Consider the following 23,422-nt stretch of genomic DNA (forward strand, 5'->3'; position numbering starts at 1 on the left):
CTTTTAACGAACGCCCCCCCCCCTCCACACTCTTCCCAGAAACATGGACAGTGCGTTCGTTTTGACATTTGGAAGTCATTTTCTGAATTTGTAACAGGTAGGTATTTTTTTTTTTTTAATTTTTTTTTATTTTGGCGTTGTTCGCGATTGCGGCCGCGGCAACAACCTGTCGTCCGCCTAAAGCTGGCTGGTGTTTGTCAACAGCAAACCCGTAGTAACAGCCTCAGGGGGGGGGGGTAGATTTTTCTTGCTTAAAGCGACTGGGAGAAAAAAAAAAGCAGCTAGTAACCTACCCCGGCTGTTTATATTTAGCAAAGGGCTCGATTCGTGACGGCTGGCGTGGCGCTTTTAGCGGCGCGGTCCGGTCGCGTCCCGTCGGGCTCTTTTTTTTTTTTTTTTTACCCCCCCACCCCCCCCGCCGCCTCCGGTACAGAGCCACGAATTCCGCCTTTTTATTCGACGTGCCCATCTCGTTTCCAACCAAATAGCACGTTTACGGAGGTGTCGCCCGTCAGGGCGTTATTGACCAAGCGGGTTAGAAAAATAACAAAAGAAGGTAAACGACGACCACACATGCACCTGCCGTTACTCACTTTTAAGCCACACGCACTCTCCATTGACTGAACTGGGACTGTTGGTTTGAATGTTCACCCTTAATTTCATTTCAGAAGTAGATTAAACTCATGCTGCACCTTTGGAAAATAGCTAAAGTATCACTCTGTGTTCTCCTTGTTGACCTTATTGTACTTTATTTTCATTGCCCCCGTGATATCACTGCTTTATTTCTAAATCAAGGGGGATTTAAGGAATTGTGAGGACCTTTGCAGGGTTATGATTTTTGCAGTATTATCTGAATAGTATTCTTCATTTACAGATGGGACAGTCCAGATGTTGGGCTGGCATTGGGTGACCAGGCTCGTCGTGAATTGAAGGACTCGGGGCGTTGATGTGACGTTTAAGGGCTATAGTACAGTATTTTTCCAGGAGTGCATTTCGGCGTACCTTTCCTGTAGCTCTCGTCCCCCCTTGCGCAGACCCGGGGCTGTGCTGAGGTGCGAAACGTTGCTGGTCCGGGTACAAACCTGAAAACAAAGCTTGGTTTGAATGTACTCAGCCTCTAGACGTTGGCTCTGTGACCGGCATGGGACAGGGGCAGTGTACAAATGGTTCTTCCCTCTGCTGTTCTGCTGTTATTTCACTAACTTGTTTATTTTATGTCCAGATTTCAGCCACTGGCGGACATGAAGAAGGAAGACGGTGTGGATTAGGATCCCTTTTCTTTTTTTTTTTTTTTTTTTTGGCTTCATCCTCCTCGCCTCAATGTGGGCTTTTAAAGGACTTCTTCCACCTCTGCATTTTGAAATGAAATGATGGCAGCACGTTGGAGTGATTCACTACAGGACAATGAAGAGAGTAAACACAGAGCCATAACTCCGTCTTGTGAGGTAAGACTTTGGACATAGATGCGCCTGCACCCCAGGCTGTCCCAGCTCACTGTACAGTCCGTTAAAGCACTTGTTTATGAGTTTGCATGCCGATGCAGGTCTGGCATGGTGGCCCTTGATTCTTTAGCTGAGACGGTGTCTTCACAGGTATCTGTTGACATATTATGTGCATTTTTTTGGAGCTTCTATTTTTGACACGGTGCAGGCTTTTTTTTTTTGCCATTTAACTGGTGTGCAAATTGCTTGCACGTGGACTCACTCGTAATAGCTGACAGCTGGATGGATGCGAAGATCCATCCATGACTACCATCAGACTACTTAGCAGCTGTAACTTCGTCAGCGGTGTTCCGAAGGTATTCTCGCTTTAAGGAAACTCATGACATGCCGCCCGAGTTACAAAGTGTGTCATGCACTCAGAGAGAGGAACAGAGCGGGAGTGAGCTAAGTGTTGCAGCAAGCTGCCAGTGTTCGGGGTGATAGGGTTCATTTTTTTCCCACTCTGACAACTGGTTAAGGGCACAAAGAGAGTTTTGTACTTCCAGTGCTAATCTCGCTGGATCTTTTGCAGGTCTGCATGCCAAGCACTGATAAATGGCACATTGTAGAGCTCATCCTTTTCCTCTTATGCATGGTAGCTTCGGCCGTTACATCATCACAATCATCATCGGCGTCCAGCTAGGCTTGATGCGTGTCATAACAGCATTCCAACGGTGGCATGTTTTGGATTAATCCATCATCAGAAAATGGCAACAGTGCTGTTTGTGTGCTGTAATCCTCTTATTATGTCAGAACTAGCTGAGGATTGACGACGTAAATCTTTGGGAATGGGGTAAGGCAACGCGCTAACAGCCCCGGAGTTTATGAAGTGGTTGATGGGAGCAAGGAGGAGCTCAAGGCACAGGTGTCTGCTAACGTTATTTGTTAAAAAATAAATCATAATTACAAATTAAAGCAGGAATCATGTTTGTCAGAGCCGGCGAGCAGACCATCTGCATCATTGAAAGTGGTTGTTTTCTGGCTGCTGTTTCCTTGCTGTGTTTTATGTACTGTCCGATCGAGATATCTGAGAAAATGAGACCGAATCACTGAGATAAAGGAGATTATCATGAAACGCTGAAGTGTCAGTGCACTGAGGTTTTCCTCGCATCCGTTTCTGCAATCTAATAAATGTTTCCCGTAAGATCACTCAGCTTTCCCCCACTGAGTAAAACTCTAACCGCCGCAGCCTAAAGAACTCCCAGCTGTTGAGCAGAAGCCTCAGAAATCCATCAGTTACATCTCAACGGGATCTCCTTCACTAACTTCTCGGAATCTGATGCTCGCATCGAAGCTTAACTGGTTGAAAATAGGATGCAATGTGCAGAAAGACAGCAGATTAAAAAAAAAAAAACTGGGCTTTGCAGGTGCACGGTTGCCCTCTGAATCAGCTAATGGCCCCGTTAAAAACGGGATTTGATTTTGTCTGTTTCTTAACAATCGGTGGAACACAACAATTTTGCCGCACGTCTCTACATCGCTGGAGAAGATGTGAGTGACCTGTGAGTCAGTGTGACTGTTTAGCCTGACAGTTTGCAGCCCAAGGCTTGGCCCAAGAGGGAGGCAGGTCTTTTTTTTCCACCTGGTGCCTCCTACAACACAAATCTGGCCCAACTTTCAGGCTTCACTGCTTACGAACTGCTGTCCCCCCCCTGGGGTCTGATGAGAGTTGGAGACCCTAGGCGGGATGAGGCTCCCCGCTCCCCTCTCCTCCTCCCGCTCCCCTGCATCGTCTCGGCTTGTTAATGAGGGAGTTTGCAGGGAGTGTCTTCTCAAAGATTACCCCCCCCCCCCACCCACCCACCCTGCTACTGTCAAAGCAACGGTAGCAACGCTGGGGTAATTTAGGCACAGCTGCCCCAGTCATTAAGAGAAAAACACCCCACGTGTATGGCGCCTGCCTTTCTCTCTCTCTTGGCCTCATTCACATTCCCTACCTCACTCGACCTGCTGTCACACTAACACTGGGCAGGGTAGTTATGAAGCAGCTGAGACCCTTGGTTCTTTACATCTTAGGGAAAGACTATTGAAAAAAGATAAATAAACAAAGTGACTTTTATTTTGTTAGAATTACATTATCGATTTAATCTGAAAAGTATTTTCTCAACGTCCATAAAATGTCGAAAAACAGTGAAAATTTTATGTGAACTCTAAGGTGATATCACATGTTTTGCTTTTACCAACCAGCAGAACTTGACCTAAAGATATCCTGTTTGTTATCATATAAAACAGAGAAAATCAGCAAAGCTGCACAATTGAAAAGCTGAAACTGGGGAATTTTTGGCACTTTTGCTTGAAAAATGACAATTAATCGATCATCAAAGTAATTGCCGATCCCATTATTAATTGACTAATTGTTTCAGCTCTAGTTAGCATACTGGTAGTTTTTATGACTGCCATAGTTGATAAGTGTTCTTTTAAATGTCATAAAACGCCTGCTTTTTTTTTTTTTTTGTGATCTCTCAGCAGACATTCGGTGGTCAAAACATTTCATCATTTAATCACAAATATCAGCAGATGAATCAATGATGAAAATAACTGCTCTGAATGGGAGTTAGTTTATGCCCATGTAAGCACTTGATACTTCTCGTTCGCTGGCTGTCATTTTCCCTTCCTCACTCAATTTCAGTTTCAGATTTTCAGTTTCAAGTAGATTTTTTGGCACAAGCTGGAATAAAAATCAGTGTTGCCAAACCATATGGAATAGAATAATAATGGATACAAGAAAAGGGAGCAATAGAGAAAAACAAACACACAAAAAAACACAATGCTGAAACTCTATCCAGCATCTATTGATCACCACCGTCATTCATGTTGGGGAGTACAAGACCAATGGCAGTGCTCTGAGTTCTCGTGATGCTCTCTCCTGCTGCTCTAAATATAACCCCTCCCAAATCAAAAACCCCCCACCCCCACCAAGCAACATACTTGTCTTTCACCCGTCCTCTATTCCCGCATGTTTTTACTGGTGCTATATTTAACCCATGGAAAGATGAATGCTGTGTGTGTCGGAGTGGGAAAAAAGGAATCACTGTACTGGAATCGCTGTCCATTTTCTCCTGAAAACCCTGGATGAATATCTGAATGTTGGTCAGGACAGTATCATTATAGGGGTTGGGGAATGCAACAGTGGTCAGTTTGTGCCATGTGAGAGCTTTTTTTTTTTTTTAATGGAAACTAGAAAGACTCAATCTTAGTCTCTTTCCACATACATACCCAGCTGGACACATTTAGCGTCAAAAGAAAACTGAATTTTCCAGTGTCACCTCCCAGCTCTAATTAAGCTCACTATGATCTCACTTTTTTAGAAGTCTGATGGTTTATTTTAGTCATTGCAAGAAAAAAAAATCCCTACAAAACACACTAAAATGTCTCCAAAAGGAAATGACCTACACATTTATCAGTGTTCAGAGCCGTGGCAGTTCATCAATCAGAGCAGCGACGAAATGATTCTGATTTGCATACATTTGAAAAGCAAATGTGTCTCGTGCAGCCCATCAGGGTTCTTTCATATTCATCAAACTAACCACTGACCTGGACACGACCTGGCTTCTGTTTTAGCACATACGCTCATAGAGAGTGGGTGTCTTGGGAATATTCAGGAGTGCACTCTCTGAAGGGTTTCCCCAGTTTTTGGAAACACCAGATCTGCCTCACAGTTTATCGTTATTACCGTCAAACTGAAACCAGAGTGTGTGTTTTGGCAACTCTTAATGGAATCAAATTTCCCAGCTATTGTCGCTATTTCTTCCTGGAAAAGACAAAAAAGGAAATCAGTATGCAATCTGCATCAGACTCAACGACACCCAAAATGTGTGTGCATATGTCTGTCGGGCGGGCCCCCTTATCTTTTCCTCTTATGGGGGGGGTCATATTCATGCTCGGCATAGCTCCTTTGCATGTCATCCCTCAGTCTGCTAAAAGCCCAGACTGGACAGAGTCACACTAGACGCCATTATTCCACTGGCCACAAGCATGGGTGGATGATTGATGTATGGATGCATAGAGGGAGGAAGGGAGGGAGCAGGAAGAGGGCAGGGGGTGTCAAGGCAGATGAGACTTTAACCTTTGGGGGAAAAAATGATGCCATCTTTCTTTTTCTTATTATTTTTTTTGTTTTCTCTTCTGCCAATGGCTGATAGTCGCTGTCTCTTCTGCCTGGATTCCCCCACCCTTCGTAAGAGAAAGGGAGGGCAGTAAGAAGATGGTGAGAGGCAGGATTTTAGGGGGAAGGGTTGTACATGCAGGCAGACAGGCAGAACAGAACCAGTCTAATGCTCAGTGAGGCTGAGACGCTATCATTACACATGCCCAAGGCATCTCCGTCAACACTTGCCCCCTATCTGGTTCTATCTCTGGCTCCAAGGCATGACATACACTAGTCAGGAGTGTGTGTGTGTGTGTGTGTGTGTGTGTGTGTGTGTGTGTGTGTGTGTGTGTGTGTGTGTGTGTGTGTGTGTGTGTGTGTGTGTGAGAGAGAGATGCATAAAGCGCTCAGTTTATCTGCATAGCTCATTTCTTAAGGTGATATTCACACTCCTCCGTTCAGTCATATTTTAGACCCTCAGGCTTTATACTCCACAGATTATGTAATGTGCTGTATCGTGGCTGGTAGATAATGTATATATGGACTGCAGCTATGTAGAATTTTCACATCTGAAAGGGCAAACATTTCAGATGACAGCGCAAACAGACAGAGAGGAAAGTTCTCCCTGTGACTCCTGGAGTTATTTTTACTTTATTATTCTGTATGTAAAACTGCATACAACCATGTATGCAAGAGCAGTATTTGTTTTCAACCGAGGCTTATGTAACAGGGTGTTATCGGGATATATCTTAACCCGGAGTGTTAGTGCGGGCTTTGAGGTCTTGGCAGGAAACCACATTATTTCCTGTCAGCATCAGCAGTGGAAATGAACAAGGGCACACTGATGAAGGAATGATTTCATGAATGGATGGCAGAGAAGCCACCAAATGGCAGAGCCACTCTGTTTTGGAAGCTCCGGTCCTCTCTGACTGGTCGTGGAAACTTCTCAAGTTCAAGACTGAATTTATAGCAAGTTTTCTCTGGAAGTAAATATAATCTCCCTAAATTGACCACAACTGCTTAATTGTGGCCTAGCAGTTACTGTTTCAAGAACCACAGGATATATGTCATCTACGAAAAAGCCAACATGCTGTAAAATACAATGGGTGAATTTAGGGTTATTTGGATCCAGGAGTCCTAAAACATAATTTTACACAGATTTGAGATCTTAGAAATGTAAATTAGGATTATTTTCAGATCTAACGAGAGAGTTAAAAAAAAGTATTCGACAGCTAAGAGTGTGAAAAAAGTCATCTCAGAAACACCAGCAACAAAGTTGTACTCCAACAACAGCAAACCAACACATTTCGGCACGTGGCCTCCGTGGCCTTTGTCATGTCTGCTGGAGTATTTTTTTCCCCTGACATCGAGCGGAGGATCACTAGTACTGTTTTGTTAATTAGTCAATAACTTCTCAAATAAAAATACCAATACTTCACTACTTCCCATGATTCGAATGTGGCAATTTGCTGGTTTTGTCTGTTTTTATATGATTGCTCAGATTGAGTATCTTTTAAGTTTTGGACTGTTGGTTGGACAAAGCAAGGAATTTGACAATACAGACATTTTTTCTCTTTCTTTTTAAACAATAATCAAATAAGAAATCCCCCAGAACAATAATTAATAGTGATAATCTTTAGCTGAAGCCCTTCAAATCACAGATACCCACCAACAGCTGAGTGCTACTAAATTCCTGCGGTCTTATTGAACTGCGATGGATCAGGCCGCTGACTACAATGTGTAATAACTTCCTCTCTTCCTCACTGAATTTAATAACCTATTGAGGGCCACGACATCCATAACTCAGAATTGATTGGGTTATATTGGCTTCAGCGCGGGGGTAGGGCGCATGCTTTTGCTCTATACTGGCTTACAGCTCCTGGCTTTTGATGGGGGATGTCTTGTAGCTGCAGCCTGCGCACATGTCGCTGCAGGATGTCACAGCCGTTTACTGTGTACATGTTAGTCAGACATTTGTATCCCATTAATGCAGCATTTTATGTTGTAAATTATTCCAACATGTGACAATTTGAACTAAAGTGATGCCTTTAATTTCCAAATCGCTCCACAAACCGAGAACAATTTGCGCTACTTTTTTTAATAAAGATTTAGCAAGTGATGCAAGTCCTCATTAGTCATTGCATCATGAATATTTTATAGATAGATCTCTGTCTTGCTGAGATTGTCCGAAATGCCATTTTTTTTTTGTTTTGTTTTGTTTTTTTTTTAAAGTATGAGAATAAGCAACTTTTCCAGTAAATCATACCAGCTGGGGGCCTGGCCCCCCAAGTTATGGAAAGCACAGAGGTTGTGTGTTGATAATGGGGGAACACTAGGCAGTTTTAAGAGCTATGCGGGACAAGCTGAGGAGAGCAGTTAGTGATCACCTCCCCAACTGGTCTGCTGATAGTGTGTTGTGGGGCCCAGGGTTGCCATGTCTGGTCACTGAGTGTGGCCTGTGGGACTTGGCTGACCTTTCTTACCAGACTGTGTGTGTAGCCTCCTGACCTAACGCAGAGTCTTGTGTCTGAGAGATTACTCGTGTCTTTACCCTTCTTTTTTTGATGTATGTATCTCTGATATGTCTTTCCAGTCGCTGCAAAGGTTCGGTGCCTCTCTGGAATTCAGCATTTTCAAATGAACGCTAGATGTGACAGATTCAAAGCATATGACCACATGTTGCTGCGCATGTGAAATTGCCAGTTGTCGCGGTGGTGTGTGGGTTTTAGAGAGCTTCAGTGGATATTTAGCTTTCGTGGTCAGTTGACATCTCGTGGATCCCTGTGAGAAACAAACAAAAAAAAAAGGCAAATACTGGGGTGACATGTAGTACTAAGGGGTTATTAAGGATTTATGAATATCTTAAACCCTGCCTCAGGCTACTCCTCGCTGCTAATTGGTTACGGCGTTTCTCATATGAAGTGAGCTCAGAGCATCTCACTGTTGATGCTGCCTTACAGCTAATGACACAATCACAACCATCTGGACATCATACAGCATCAAAGGGTGGAAGGAACATAAACAATCCCAGACAACTATTTACTGGCATCCAGTAGTTTCTTAATTCTCTCTTCATGCATTTCCGGCATATTTTCCTCTCTCAGAAGCTTGATTTGTTTGAAATCCCACGGCGAGGGGAAGTCTTTAGCTGGACGTTCATTTACTCAAGAGAGCTGACTTCCAACGTGGGTTTTTGCTCTGTGGTGGTGGGGGCTGCAGCACTCCTCTTGCCTTTTGTCAGGGAGTCTTCCTCCTGCAAAGTACACTGCAGTTTTTTTTTGCATAGTAATGAAATAAATAACTTGTGCTGCACAGTGTGTCACCTACAAAATGCAGAATCAGTCAGGTTTGGAGTTTGAGGCAGCCTGCACAGTCCTCTTCTTTGAGGCTTCTCACAGGGCCCCATAGACAACTTGAAAGGTCTTGAGTTGTTACAAGCCTTAGGTGTATTTAAACTTGAATGTTTAAGTACACATAGTTCATCAATGCGCATAGAGTCAATGAGAGAGACCTCTGGCTGTGTCCTTAAGTGTCATAGAGAGAGGAGCGGGAAATCATTCTGTCCCTCTGAGGTCCTGCATTGCGGCCTGATGCATGTTGATTAAGAGTGAGCATTTGCTGCTCTGACGCTCAGGCTGCCTCTGCCTGGTACCACTGCAGAGACGAGCACAGGGAGGCACAGACAGCCGGGACGAGACTACATCACAGGAAGAGAGACAGAAAGAATTAAAAAGAGGAATCGGTCCCAAAATGCCAAGGCAGATGACAAGAAAAAGTACAGTCTGCTCCATCATCTCTTAGGCTTCTCTTCCACCGGCCAGTTTGCATTTTGCTGCATGACCATGGTGATGCCTATCCTGCTCTTCGATACCCAGGTGGACTTATTTGCACCGGACTGCTGATATCTCTTTTCTGCTGCTCTCCTCTCTCAGGACGGGGTTTTTTTTTTTTTTTTTTGTTGTTGTTGTTAATCTTATGTCTAAAATAATCCCCTGAGTTTATTGTGCAACACGAATCATTAACATATTGTTAATGAAGCGTGGCTGGGGCGATGGCCACAGCTGACAGGAGGCCTGCTGGGCTCGCAGATGGGCACAGAGATGCACCCTTTGCCTCCTGCTGATGACTCCCTCTTGCTTCCATGTGCTCTCCTCTATGTCAAGGTGGCATTGAGGAGCGTCGCTGCCAGCAGGGTGTCACTGGGCACAGCAGGGTTTAGCACACACAGCTGTGGGGCGGGTGTCTGGGTACCTTAGATTTCTTCAGTGAAACGTAAAATGGCTCATCTTAAAGTTCTCGACTGTATGATTAACAACAACTGGAGGCTGATCTGCAATCTGTACTGCGCCTGGAACAATCAGGTCAGTTTTCCCTTTATTTTTTTAGCTTTTGATTTACAAGACATGGGTGAGCAAGGTAGGAAATTCTCCCTCCTTTTTATTTTTTTGGCTTTTTTTTTTTTTCCTCAGCATTTTATCAATAATAAAAAAAAAGAGGTGTTCTTGTTGTGGCTGGATGTGCAGCATATTTTTCTACACTTTCTTCTACCTGTAGATTTTGGTCACCTCTCCTCACCCTTTTTGTGAGGTCGCCCTCACCTCTGTCCCCTGTTGCTCCTTGGAGTTCTTCAGGAAAAGCATCCCTGACATCTCGGGTATTAATGGCCGGCATTCATTTGGTCGTGCGATTTGGAACTGGAGACTGTGGAGTGCTAGGCATGCTGACCTCTGAGTGTCCCTGCTCTTGCACACAGTCCCTCATGCAGCCTCAGGTGGCTCAACACTAAACTTGATTTTAGAAAACAAATCTTATCAAGTGATTTAACAAGTGATTCTTGGACTGAAAACTCTTTGTCTTGGCTCCAGTACAAATAAACTTTCTTGAAGAATTTTTTTCGAAGTCGCCGAGATATTGTCAGTAAATGTAACTGTGCCTTGAACTAGTGAAAATATTCATCCATATCATTATCCATATGAGTTTTCAGACTTAGATCAAAGCCCGGTTGGTAAAATAAAGTGGAATCTTGGCACTTTTAATGGGATGATGTGTTAAGTACGAGGGTGCGAAGGTCGAAGCCTTTCTATGGTGACGTATGTGAGCTTGCGTTTGAGCATATGAATATATTGTCTCTATCATACAGTGCTCTCTGTGGTGCCGTCTTGTATGTATCCATTTGTCTCTATATGCGCAGAAGTCAACTTGGCACCCTTACTAAAACTTCATATCTCTGACATGCCTTTTGGCTTTTTCACTGGATACTGACACAGGCAGCTCATTGTTTCGTCTACCCCCCCGCCCCCACCCCTCCTCCCCTTTTTCATATTGCCGTGGAATGTCTGATGTTAGGAGTAAAGAAGTCTTGCCGTGTCGAGCAGTGCAGCAGCGCTGCTCTCTGGCCTGCCCCTTCCCCTAATTTAATTTTAGCAGTGCTGAAAATTGTTTGTGTCCCAAGCTGAACTGATAGACCTCTGTTTCCAGAGAGCCTCTGCTGTCCTGGACGCTCAAAACGGCCTTTGTGCACCAGTAGCACAGCACGGAGGCCTCATGAAATATTTACGGGCCAACACCTGGTGTGAGACAGAGAGAGAGGAGCCAGGGAATCAACAACACTGCCACCAATAACTACGAGGCCCAAGCACTGTTAATATGTAGGCTTCCCAAAAATATTTGGTTTGATGTTTAGAATTCTCATGAACGACAGTAATCTTTCAAGTCTCGACGCTACAAAGAATGAAAAACAATCATAAAACTATTTCCTGAAAGGATTAGTCGATGAATGGATTAATCGATTGACACAAAATAATTTTCAACCATTTTGATTATCGCTTAATTGTTGCAGTTGTTTTTTAAGCAGAAATGGTGGAAAATTGCCAATTTCTGGCTCGAAACAGTTAATTGAGAAATTATCATCAGATTAATTGATAGTGGAAGTAATTGTTAGTTGCAGCCCTAAAATTATTACTCCCTGGGCAACAGAGGTTGTGTCATTCTGTGTCTTTTAAAAAAAAACAAACCAGTTGATACACCATTGGATCAGGCTTTGAAATTATGCTTCGCTCCACTTCGCTCCCCATCATTAATTTTAGCAGAAAATATTATGGGCGTAAAAGAAAAGATAATGTTTCGGTAGACTTTTAAAGGGTAGCATATTCAAGCATCCTTTCAAAGTGCCCACGATGGAGGATGGTCATTATAACTAAAACAATCATCGATGGGATCAATCCACCCCTGATTGTTGTGTGCACTCTAATATCTGACTCTCTCTACTTTGTTCTGAAGTGTAGTTTTAACGTGGCACTGGGGGGTTAAACTGGAAAGTCTGAATGTCGGGGGTCGGGCTGTCACAACCCTGTTCTGTCAAAAACCTCAAAGAGCAACCAGGATTAATAATTCATAGATGAGGAAACCAATTATCCAGGGCGTTGCTTGCATCTGGGTGGGGGGGACCCTTGAGACTCTTAATTGGCCCACCTGCTCTCTGTCTCTGGGGGGGCTGGCTGAGGTGGCTGGCTGGATGGAAGGGTGGTGTGTATGTCCTCTCTGTCTTTGTTTGGAAGCCTCTGGCTCTGAGCTTTTAATGTGGGGGATGGCTTGCTCACTGGTGCCCTGGAAGCCACCTCCGGTGACATCCCTGTAGTGATGGACCACACCCAACACAGCAGGAATGGCTTCCCATGTGCCCTTCAGTGCTTTGTTGGACGGAGAGACAATTTCAAGGCAAGCAAGAAATGACAGAAATGAAACTGATATAACAGCAGAGAAGAGAATGTAGTAACCAAGAATTATTTCCAATATCATGTAATTCAGAATTTTGTTTTTTGACTAATACATTAATTGATCTATAAAATGACAGAAAACATTTGTACCAACAGTCCAAAAAGTAAAGGTATTCAGATATTGAATTGATACACTGCACTAAGCTTCAACTAACGATCATTTTCATAATTGATCAACCTGCAGATTAATGTGCAGAAGATAAATCTGCAACAATTCTGTTAATCTGTTAATCATTTTTAAGCAAAAATGCCCAAAAAATCACTCGTTCCAGGTTCTCAAAGGTGAATATTTGCTGCTTTTTAGCCTGATTATCTTTGGGTTTTGGACTGCTGATTGACTGAAAAAAAACCACACTAGCATAGACTAGAGCAGAAAGCCACCGTTGGCCTTTCTGTGCTCTTGTAGCAAACCCTTCTTTAGACAGTGATTTTGGCCTCTGATGTGCATCAGCCCACCATCGTCTGGTCTCTCTCTCTCTCTCTCTGTCTCTCTGTCTGTCTGTCTGTCTTTCTGTCTGTCCCTTTTCTCTCCTCTCTCCTTCCATCTCCATTTCTCCTTTGTGCAGAGGAATTCCAGGCTGTTGGCCCACACAATTGCTCGGCCATTAGCATATGAAAGCAGCCGAAGGGCAGCAAGTGAGGCGGGAAAAAGGGAGGGAAAGAGAGAGTAATAAAACTTCCAAATCAGTCCCAAGCAGACATCCGAACTTTAATCAGCCTCATGCTAGCACATGTGCCTATGTGGCACATAATTGCCTTGGGGAAGACTTTTACACTCTAATGCAAAAGGAACAGAGTTAGTCTGTTCTGTCTGTTTCATCCCTGGGGTTTTATTCATGGACACTGTTATGTGTCGAATTGTTGCATCTGACAATTTCAGCATGTCAGTGAAAACCGACAAGCTTATCTTTTCATTCACGAGTTGTCTTCGACTCAAGATGTCCAAACCTTGATGGAGGTATCGTTGCCCCTCTCAGGCGTAAAATCAATTAATCTAAAGGATATGCTTCACTGTCTTGAGAACTTAATGTGGTCCAGACTGAGGCCATGTCCACATGGCATTGTGAGGTGGATAAATCAGAACATTTTGTGTACATCCTCCTATTCTGCATAATCACCGTTGTACTTCACTGTAGCGGAGCATATTACTTAGGAGTTGTGATTCAGACACGTTTTTGTTTTTTAAATGTTTTAAATGAATTTATCTTACTGTTGGACTAAGTGTAAAGCATTTGTTGTCTCAGCGAATTCGGATGTACTGAGGCATTAAACCATGAAGTAATACCTCATACTGAGACGGGTTAATGTTTACACACAGAGGTCAGTTTTAAGCTCCATGACATATGTTATCTTAAGATACACGAACCTCTGACTTGCACCTCTAAGCATTTTACCAGGATCTTGTTACATGCAGCACTCAGCACTTACTGGAGGCACAAGTTTTGGTTTAGTTAATTTATATTGTATAATGATTTATAGCATCTGAAGCATCTGATCAGAAGACAACTAAAACTACAAGAGTGTGTCAACCATCCACCAAGGGGACTTACCTAAACCTTGTTAATCTAGAAAGAAAACTAAATTATGGTTAAAATTATTATAAAAAATGGTAAAATTGTCAGAATGCCAAAGATCGTGCCGAGCAGCTTTGATGAATCAGCTTGTAGTTTTTACTTGCCAGAAAAAATAGGTCTGATTTGATACACCAATAAATGTAAGATAATCCCTCCTGTGGCTGCTATTTGCTGTGTCATTGTCACTCCATGCAGCTGCAGACTATGGGGTTTTTCTTTAGTGTGGACTCTGGACACATCTGCTTGTGGCTGTAAAAATTGAGCCGTACTGTTGTCCTCGGGAACAGAATGCTGATTCACCTCACACTGCCACATTAACCCCTGGCTCCCCCTCCCCAACCATCCACACAGAGAGTCAATCCTTACGGCATATGTGCACAGTGCTGCATTTAACATACAGTGATGTCGAGGTTACTCTGTATACGGCAAAACTGCAGAGAACAAGTTGTAAAGACTGTGTCTCCAGAGGCTTCGCCCAACAAAACCAAGGAACACCTTGCCCTTGGAGTGTAACCTTGGTAACACAGAAAAGGAGGGCACATAAAAAGGCCTTTTTTCTATAATTTTTCAAGTACTCTATTCTTCTAAGCCAAAGAAAGAAAAAGGAGAGAGTGGCAGAGAAGACAGCAGAGGATGTGAATAAGAAGTAGCTGGATGCTGCTGAGTCTCCTTGGGCCAGTTGATGAAAAACTGGCTTGGAAAAGATGCAGCTCTCTTTGGTGCAATGCAGACAGGGCTGGGAGGAGCCTCGCCAGGGGGTGGAGCAATATGTGCATGCATGTGTGTGTGCATGGGAGGCGGTGTGAGGTGTTGTTTTCTTTTCATCTATAAGTGTTTAGACATTGGGTCTTTTGTCCAACCCCCTCCCCGGCGTGGTCTCTCGAGTTGAGGTTGTAAATATCACTGGCACACTGGAGGAGAAAACGGTTGCTATGGTGATTTATTTAAAATAAAAATTTTTTTGCATGTGTTTGTTTTCTCATTGTTCGAATGCCAGACTCGCCCTTGTGGTGTGTGTGGTACATCTAAACTCGATCAACGTACTAAGAGCAGTTACGTCATGCAATACAGCCTGAGGGTGGAGCGGGGGGAGGGAGAATCCCTCTGCAGAGCCATGACCGACGATCCATAGATTACTGGTGTGTGTCGGTCACCCCGTTTACTAACTCTGTTAACTGCTGTCAGAGCCATCAGAACAAAACACTTGTCCTTCACTATCTCAGTTCTCATTTAGCTGAAATAGATGGATGAATAACTTTAGGGGGGAGAATAGTTTGCTCGCAGCTTGGTTTTAAAAATCTGAATTCAGAAACTGTCATTGTCCTTCTCCTGTCCTTCCAGCTCTTTCATAAAATGGTGAGCCCAGCATATTTTCCTGTTTTCCTCACACAGCCAGGAGGCATCACAGTAAAAGGGACCTTAATTGGCTGCTTGTTCAGTCCCAGAGCATGTGATTGGCTGGGCAGTACAGGCTGTATAGCGATACAGACGGTGATAATGATGCCCTCTGTTCTGTATCAGTCAGTGTGTGTGTGCTCCGCTTTGTTCTGACACTGATGAAACGCCACTACATTAGCATTCAGAGCACCTCCACACCTACGGTCCTCTGACACCGTGACAAAGATAGGCTGAGCCCTTATTTACTAATCAGCAGTGATGAATTGCAAGCAAAACCAATCTGACAGTGTCACAGGAGAGGTCATGGTGCCACATTTACTTTTTTTGTAAAACTGTATACCTCTCCGCCGGCCCCTGGAAATCTATCTCGCTACCATTGTCTGCCTTTATAACACAAATGACATCCATCTGTTTCTCCCTCGCTGTTTTCCTTTGGGTTTTATTTTTTAAAAGCGCCTGTGCATGCATGCCAGAGAGAATGGCTCACTAGTTGACTGACTGTTTACTGTGGTAATAGAGAATGCAGTGGACACTCCCTCTCAGTAATATGGGGCCCAAGCATGATTAGAAAACAGTCTGTTAGATGCACACAAAGGGAAGATGGTGTGTGAAAGGATGCCAGACGGAAAGAGATACTGAGAAAGATAAAGTTGACGGCCTAAAGTGCTGTGAGGTGCAGTGAGAAGAGGCAACAATAAGAGACAGGAGATGGAGGGAAAGAGGAAGATATGAGGAGTATGAGGTTTTTATTGTTTCCAGCTGGGCCCGGGTGTGGTCATCATGGCCTGGAGACCTGCTGTGTTCAGTTCTGCTCCGAGTCCTCCTTCACAGTCTCGGACCCATCTGCCAAATGGCTTCTCTGTGTGTTGTTTTGTTTCCGCATATGGTCCTGCACGTGTCTTGCTTAATGGTGATTTAATTGCATTGTTGTGAGATATTATTATTTCACAATAAAAGATTTACATTTTGGGATTTATGTGCAGATTATCAGCAGGTAGCTGCAGTGTCTGGCTGCAAGATATGAATCAGCTGCTGCATGAATCAAACTGGTGCCATTTCCGTAACAGGATGATCTATTGAAATATTAGAAAACCCAGAAAGTGGAATATGTCTTTCCAGGCTGTAAATCCAATTGGACACTTCCTCAGTTTTTTATTGTTTGCTGTGACTACCAGCAGTTTTTGATATGTTTTATTGACTGTTGAGGGTCAGGTGAGGTAGAGTGACAGGGGTTTAACTTTGTCAGCACTCTCTGTCCAGGCTAGCATATATCCACATCATCATCAGTTTTGTCTCTTTCTGTGACTCGGAGACAAATTGCTAATAATTACCTGTTACTTCCATATCAAAGTTTAAAAGTTTCCTTACATGAAATAAAAGCCTTGTTTTTCAAACAATTGCAAATTAATGAATACTTCAAGGTTCAGTTGTTCGGAGACATTCACTGTTACTGTGTTTTGCCACATTTTTGAAAATAATTCAATACAGTGTACAAATAGGATGGAAAAAGCAACAAAGATGTAGATGAGCAGCCAAACATCCTAACAGTTACGGGAAGAAAACAGGCAGCCAGATGGACTGTGAAAAGGCTCCATTAGTGAAAATGCCAGTTAACATGACTTGAATTGGCTTATTTCAGCCAAACTAAATCCTAAAGCATGGATTCGATTACATAACATGATGCTACACTTGAAACACTTGCTTTTGTGATTACTTTGATGGATAGAGTCCGACAAAGAGAGGGGGGTTGGTCAGTTTTGTTACTCTTCGCAGGATTTAGTTTCAGCATGTATGAACGATAATGAAAGTGTCACTGACAGGCATGTATCCACAGCGCTTATAAAAACGCAGCTTTAAAACCAAAGTATGCAGCCCTTACCGCACAATCCTCCTCTGGCAGCCTTTTGGTGCAGTCCTTGGTCGTGTGGTTTTTCCTCTTCTCTCATCGCTTCATTATTCAATTAAGCAGTAAAACACATGTTAAGCTTAACATGAACCGCACGCAGGATCCCCTGTTGGGACAAGAGCAGTAAAGATCAACCTTAGGCTCTTGTATCATGCTCCATCAGGAGAGATGAGACTCTCAACCTGGTTTCCATTTAGACCGCCGGTGGACGAGGCTGATGCCACTCGACGGGTGCACCTAGTAAATACCTTTTGGTTTGGATGGTGTGACTGTAGAGAGACAGGTTGCCAAGTCTGGGGTGGATGAGGTGCAAATGGTTTGAAAAAGAAACCCAGAGCCAGGACGAGAAATATTACTCTTAAGTGGAGGAGACATTTGGTTTCTACTGGTTGTGGTTACGGTAGAGGTTGATGGCTATAATCCTAAACTCTCGATCTGTATTAGCCTTTGAGTTTGTATGTGTTTGTGTTTTAAGCTAATGGGATCAAGAAACCGTAGGATCCAAAGCTCTGATTCAGGTGCGGAGATGCTCCCATCAAGCCATCCCATCAGTCCCAGTGGGGGCATCCATCAACTCAGCTCAAGGGTTTTTCCTGTCTGATTTGATTGATTGCTGAAGACTGACAGGGTCATGTGGCTGCATACACACATATGATACAACACACACATACACACATCAGCACGCAGAGTATCACATACACATTGCATTAATTCACACACCTCTTAGACACACTTATTCTGGGCTTCTCCACAGTCTCTACATTCCACTGTCCGTATCTCACCGAAGGCCCCAACTGCTTTTAATCAGTTGGGTCACGAGGCGCTCCAGATGGGCCTCAGTGTTGGGTGGGGCTGCCGCGAACGTGGTTGAGGAGGAGGGGGCTTGAGCTCGTAATAGTCAACATATTTGTGCCCCCTCTCCTCACTCCTCTATATCCCCTCCCATCCTGTATTGCGTCACCCTCCTCAGAGACCCGTGCTGGACAGCTTGTGCTACACTGGCCCTGCTGTAATCAGCGCATGCATTTCTAAGGTTCCCACTTTTCCAGTATTTTACTAGCTAACATTTTCCAACGTCAGACTGCATGCTCCGAGTGTTTTGAAAAGAGCACTGTGTGCTTTTTGGAGAGCGTCATTACAGGATGTGCTTTTAAAGTCTGGGGAAAGATGTAGGTGTACACTGCAATTTAGTAATTTTTTTTCTTTTTTTTCCTCAGATGTCTGTAATATTGAGTTCACTGAGTACAGAATGTCTTGATCTAAATATGTGGGCCATACAACAAAATATGTGCAGAATGTACATGGAATCTCAAAGCTCACTAAGTATCTACCTAAACAGGATAGGAGTGAGACCTCATGGATGTACCAGCATAATTTTTTGTCAGCATCCCACACATCCTATTTAGTTAACATTGGAAAAAGAGGAGGAAGTTGGCAGAGACGAGGGAGATATTATAAAGGAGTCCTGAATGTGAAAGCGCATCCATTTCAAAAGATCAGCAGTCCGAAGCTAGACTATGATAGCAAAACAACAAACAGCATGCTCATGAACACGCAGAGTAATTTCATCCCTACAGTTGTTTAACTACCATAATAGCTGGTCTTTGTCAGCATGTCATTATACTGTCTTGTGCTTTGATTCGCTCCGTGTTCAGTCTTGCTTTGACAGTGTTTATGGCTGTTACCAGGATACCGTAGTACTAATCTCCCCTTTCCTCTATCCCCTCGTCACCTCTCCCCCACACTGCTGAGGTCTCACGTTACAGGGGCTGATGCGCCTCATTCTCAGCACAGGCCTGTTGGGTTAATACTCGCATGGCGCACGCCCTGGATGAAGGTCACAACACATCCGCGCTACAGGAAACGTCTGGGATAGTCTCAAATATTTTGAACCGGAATGGTATGTCCCTCAATGGTACCTATCTAGTGGTGGGTTGTTCCCCAAAGCTCATCCCACACAGAATGGTTCCTGTCCTCATACTGAGAATGTGGTTTTGATTTTTCTGAATTTGGCAAGACCTTGAGCTCAGTAGGTGCCCCATGATGCCCACTTAAAAAGGCAAAGTAAGAGATAAAGAAGTGGATACAAGAACAAGGGAGGGACTTGGTAGTTTTATGTGCAAAGAGCAAAGTTAGGTCAGATCTTAGGTCCTTATTAGTACCCCTTTTTGGAGATTTTCCTCCTAAGAAACACAACAGAATCAGTCATCTCAGCAAGTGCACCAAAACAAGATATGTTTATGTTGACGTGACAAAGCCATCCTCTGAGTATAGGAGGAAATCCGGTGATGTTACTTTTGAGCAACAAGGTCCACAGAGAAAGGATGTTGAGGTTGGTGGGTGGATTGGTCAACAAAACATCAGACTATTTCATAGGAGAATCCTGTTTGTGTCCCGTTTCCAACCACGAGTCAACAGTTTTTAAACCATGTGCACGATCCTTCCCTTACCTTACCACAAGGTAACCATGAGCTTTCTCTAAACCCAACCAAGTCATTTTTGCGCCTAAACCTAACTAAACCTTAACCACAGTGTTGTTACATCATGAAACAGATTTAGGAGGGCATTCACAAATGATATTGTCCTGCCAGTATGGGCAGTTACAAAGAACATATTTGTTGTTTAATTTGGATGGCCTTATGGTTGCAAGCTTATCACTGACATGTTTTGCAGCAAGTTCACTGCTGTGAAGGCCTCAGGCAGTAGAGCAGGGATATAGTGTGACTCCTGCCACTATTCCTGATGCCATGGTGGAACATTCCTGTCAATGGGATTGACTGAGTGAGGTTTGCTCAGTTTAGCAGCTGATCTCAGCTCTCTTAAAAGGATTAGAGTGGTTGCACCTATAGGGTAGACATTGAGCATTCCTTGACGGTTGTTAGCTGTCTCTGACTTTACATGTGCCAAGCTGTCCTGCACTGTTGTCCACATACTCGATTTGTCCTTGCCAATTTAGAATGGCAAGCTAAACTAATGAGCTCTGGATTTAGCTAACCCCCTGCTACTTTTTCTCTGTGTCTCCTTACACTTTCTCCTTGCTAGCCATTTAGTCATGACTTGTTGCCCTGTCAACAATCCCAAGCCCTCTCACTGGTGCCACTTGGCAGGTTGATGGCCACTTCAAAGACAGTGGTCCACATACCATTGATAAGATATGAACAACTTGTTTGATTAATCCAACTACTTTACTCTCTGCTATCATTGCCATTCTTTGAATGGAGAATCAGGCAGGTTAAAGACATCAAGCTCTTTCCCCTGACATAATACCACTTTTTATGGGAGGATACATTTATAGTCAGAAGGAATACAAGGCCTGTCTGTTTGATGTTCAGGATAGACCTGATGAGTCTTCACAGTTGCAGAAAGAAGTGCATAATATAAAAAACACATTTGTGGTTTGAATTTGTTGCAGATTTATGACATATGCAGTATTTTTTTCTTTTGCCAATTTTCCCAAGTAGAAGCAGATATACAGAAAGTTTTTGAAATACAATGGGTGTTAGCAGACTCAGAGACACCGACCAGTGGCTTCATTTGTCCAAGTCTCCATTAAGGTTAAGTGTCTTGTCTGGTGCTACTCACACATAACCCTTGACCTTTAGCCACATCCTTGAAACCTAATTTCATTTTACTTGCCAGTGAAAGGTGTGTGTGTGTGTGTGTGTGTTTCTTTTTTGTGTAGTATTATTCTGTGTAGGTATCATACTAGAGTCCTCTCTGTCCCCAGTAGAAATTATCCACTCTCCTGCCAACAGATTAGAAACAGATTTAATGCTTAATCAGTTGCTCTAGCTCAGCACCATCACTGACTTCTTCTCCTACAAGACACACACACACACACACACACACTCATACATACACACTCCTGCACCTCCTCCCACCCACATGAGCCATTGACAGTAGGTGGAGTTTGCTGGTGAAGCCATCTGGTCCCCAATCTGGACTTGCAGTATCACCAGCAGCCTTTTCTCTCCCTCTCTTACAGTAACACATAAGATCACACATGTGCCACATCTAAGCGCAAACAATGGGTGCTGAGTCACAGTTTTGGATGTTCAACTGATACATGTGATTGGTCTGCATTTTTAGAAATTAAGTTATTTCAGAATCTTGTTAAGATTAGTTGTAGTTACTTTTTTTCTGCCTCTAGGTCGGCTTGTTTTTGTTTGATAGTAGATTTTTCTTTAGGTGGTAGATTTTGTTTATTTGTATATATTTGTACATATTTATGTATGTACTACATGTATACTGTTACATGTATACAGCTATTTTTAATGGCTGCTGCAAGGTAAGTTTCCCTTCAAGGGAAAAGAAAATAAAGCGAGATGATTAATAACCGTTGAGAATTCCACTTTCATGCCTGCAGTGATTGAAAATATTCAGGATGTTTATATAAAAAAAAATTGTCTCCAACACTATGGTAATAACAATGCTCCTGAAGAAACTGTCTGTCTTTGGATACAGTTGTGCATATAAAGGGCTTTAGCTGCTCGTCTCTAAAAGATGCGCCACAGTCACGAGGACTGTCTGGTGCATGTTTAACACCATGCCTGCAGGAAGTAGCTTAGCTCAGTCAGTTTCCACAGAACCCCAAGTCCACAAAGAGAAGCGACTGCATTCACCTTCACCTTCTGCTATCAAGCCCCTCCTCTAACTTCAAGCGTCGATGTGATTAGTTGAAACAGCTTCATAAAGTGTTAATATTGGACCTTTTTTTTTTTTTTTTTTTTTTTCTCCCCTTCTTCCCGAGAGTCTCAAATCCACTCTTACCATGTGTTCACACCAGCACGACAGCATCATGCAACACTCATTCATTTCAAATGAGTTCTGGAAGACAAGTTGCATCAGACGTCAGAGCAACGTCAATTGGAGAGATGTCAATAACTTGGTGACGGGAGAGCTGAGCAGAGATAAACCATGTGTAGTAGCAGTGGCCAAGTAAAGGTAATCTTATAGTCTTCGTTTTAAATGTTCATATACACTTAGGCACAGTGTATATATCATAAAGAACGCGATGTTTCGAATAACATCCATTAATGTTAAGCTGCATCTTTACAGTATGTCCTCTTGGGAAGGATAAGATGTAGTTTTAAAGCCTTTACAGTGATGTTTTGGGAGTTAAATTGTTGTGTTAATCTAAAATGACTAAGTTAAGTGTCATGTTTAAGGCAAGAGACATGACATTTTATGGACACGCTAATGATTTAACTTGAGGAAACTTGTGGCTTCTTTTGTAGTGGTAATCCATGCGTGCTGCTTTTGTTTATTTTTTTTTTCAGCGTGTTTGATGGTAAACAGCAATTTTTATGGGGTTTTTACACTTGTGACAGTAGCACAATTGATCTTTACTTTGATGAAAATAACTACATCTGGCTGCCTCCTAATGACAAGCAAGGCAAGATTTTTTTGACACACTAGCAGTTAAGTGAAGGGTGTGTGTCACGGGAAAATTTAAGAACACATAAGATCCCTTGTTAAGTGGTTCCACTCAAGGGTTACTCATCAGTCAACTTGGACTCATTTACCTCAGATTAAGAAAATACAGACAAACAGGCAGATAAACGCACACACTCACATAGAGCACTGATTTGTCAGCCCTGCAGCCTCGGGGTCTCAGCCCCCCTGGACAAACATGGGAGGAAAACATTCCAATGAAGAATGGCTGAGCTGCTCCACGCTGCGAGAGGTGGAGAGCTAAATAGTCTTTTCTTCAGTTCATCTGGCCAAGGTCTTCATTACATAACTGGGTTTTGTTGGACAGACGCACAAAGAGCAGAATGGAAAAGGCCTAAGACAAGCAGGGACTGTTGTAGCTGCAAACAACCTCTGATGTCAGCTGTTAAAGGAGATGCCTCCTGGGTAAACAGTCAGCACCGAAAGAATACTTCGATCCATTATTGTGATGGGCTCTTTTGAATGAAACAAGACAGACTTTTCATTAAGGAGAATGTAAGATGTATGTCAATACATCACATGTGCCTGGCTCGTTGTTAACACACACAGACAGACATCAAACAGCATCAGCTCCAGAACTATTCCCCACCGCTAGTGACGCTAGCGCTCAGCTGAAAGACGACATTCTTCTCTCCTCAGCTAATACAGGACATTACTGTTCAGTCACACCTGCCCCGCCCTGTATAAATCCCATGTCTGTCTGTATGTCTGGAGCAGGTCACATGAACTCTCTTGAACCCCACCCT

At 43.3% G+C, this 23,422-nt stretch overlaps 1 protein-coding gene across 2 annotated transcripts in view; it reads left to right on the top strand.

The window, feature by feature from the left end:
* LOC120789724 (rho GTPase-activating protein 21-like) overlaps positions 1–23,422 on the top strand; it is an 85,157-nt gene continuing 61,735 nt past the window's right edge. The window contains exons 1-2 of one of the 2 annotated variants that reach the window (XM_040126662.1): positions 1–97; positions 1,223–1,445. In XM_040126662.1, the coding sequence (XP_039982596.1) occupies positions 1,368–1,445 (78 nt within the window). In that variant the 5' untranslated portion in view covers positions 1–97; positions 1,223–1,367. Of the gene's footprint in view, positions 98–1,197; positions 1,446–23,422 lie in introns of those variants that run through there. The other variant, XM_040126663.1, reaches the window with a different exon arrangement.

The sequence above is a fragment of the Xiphias gladius genome, chromosome 5 (assembly GCF_016859285.1).
Source record: "Xiphias gladius isolate SHS-SW01 ecotype Sanya breed wild chromosome 5, ASM1685928v1, whole genome shotgun sequence".
Classification (NCBI taxonomy): domain Eukaryota; kingdom Metazoa; phylum Chordata; class Actinopteri; order Istiophoriformes; family Xiphiidae; genus Xiphias; species Xiphias gladius.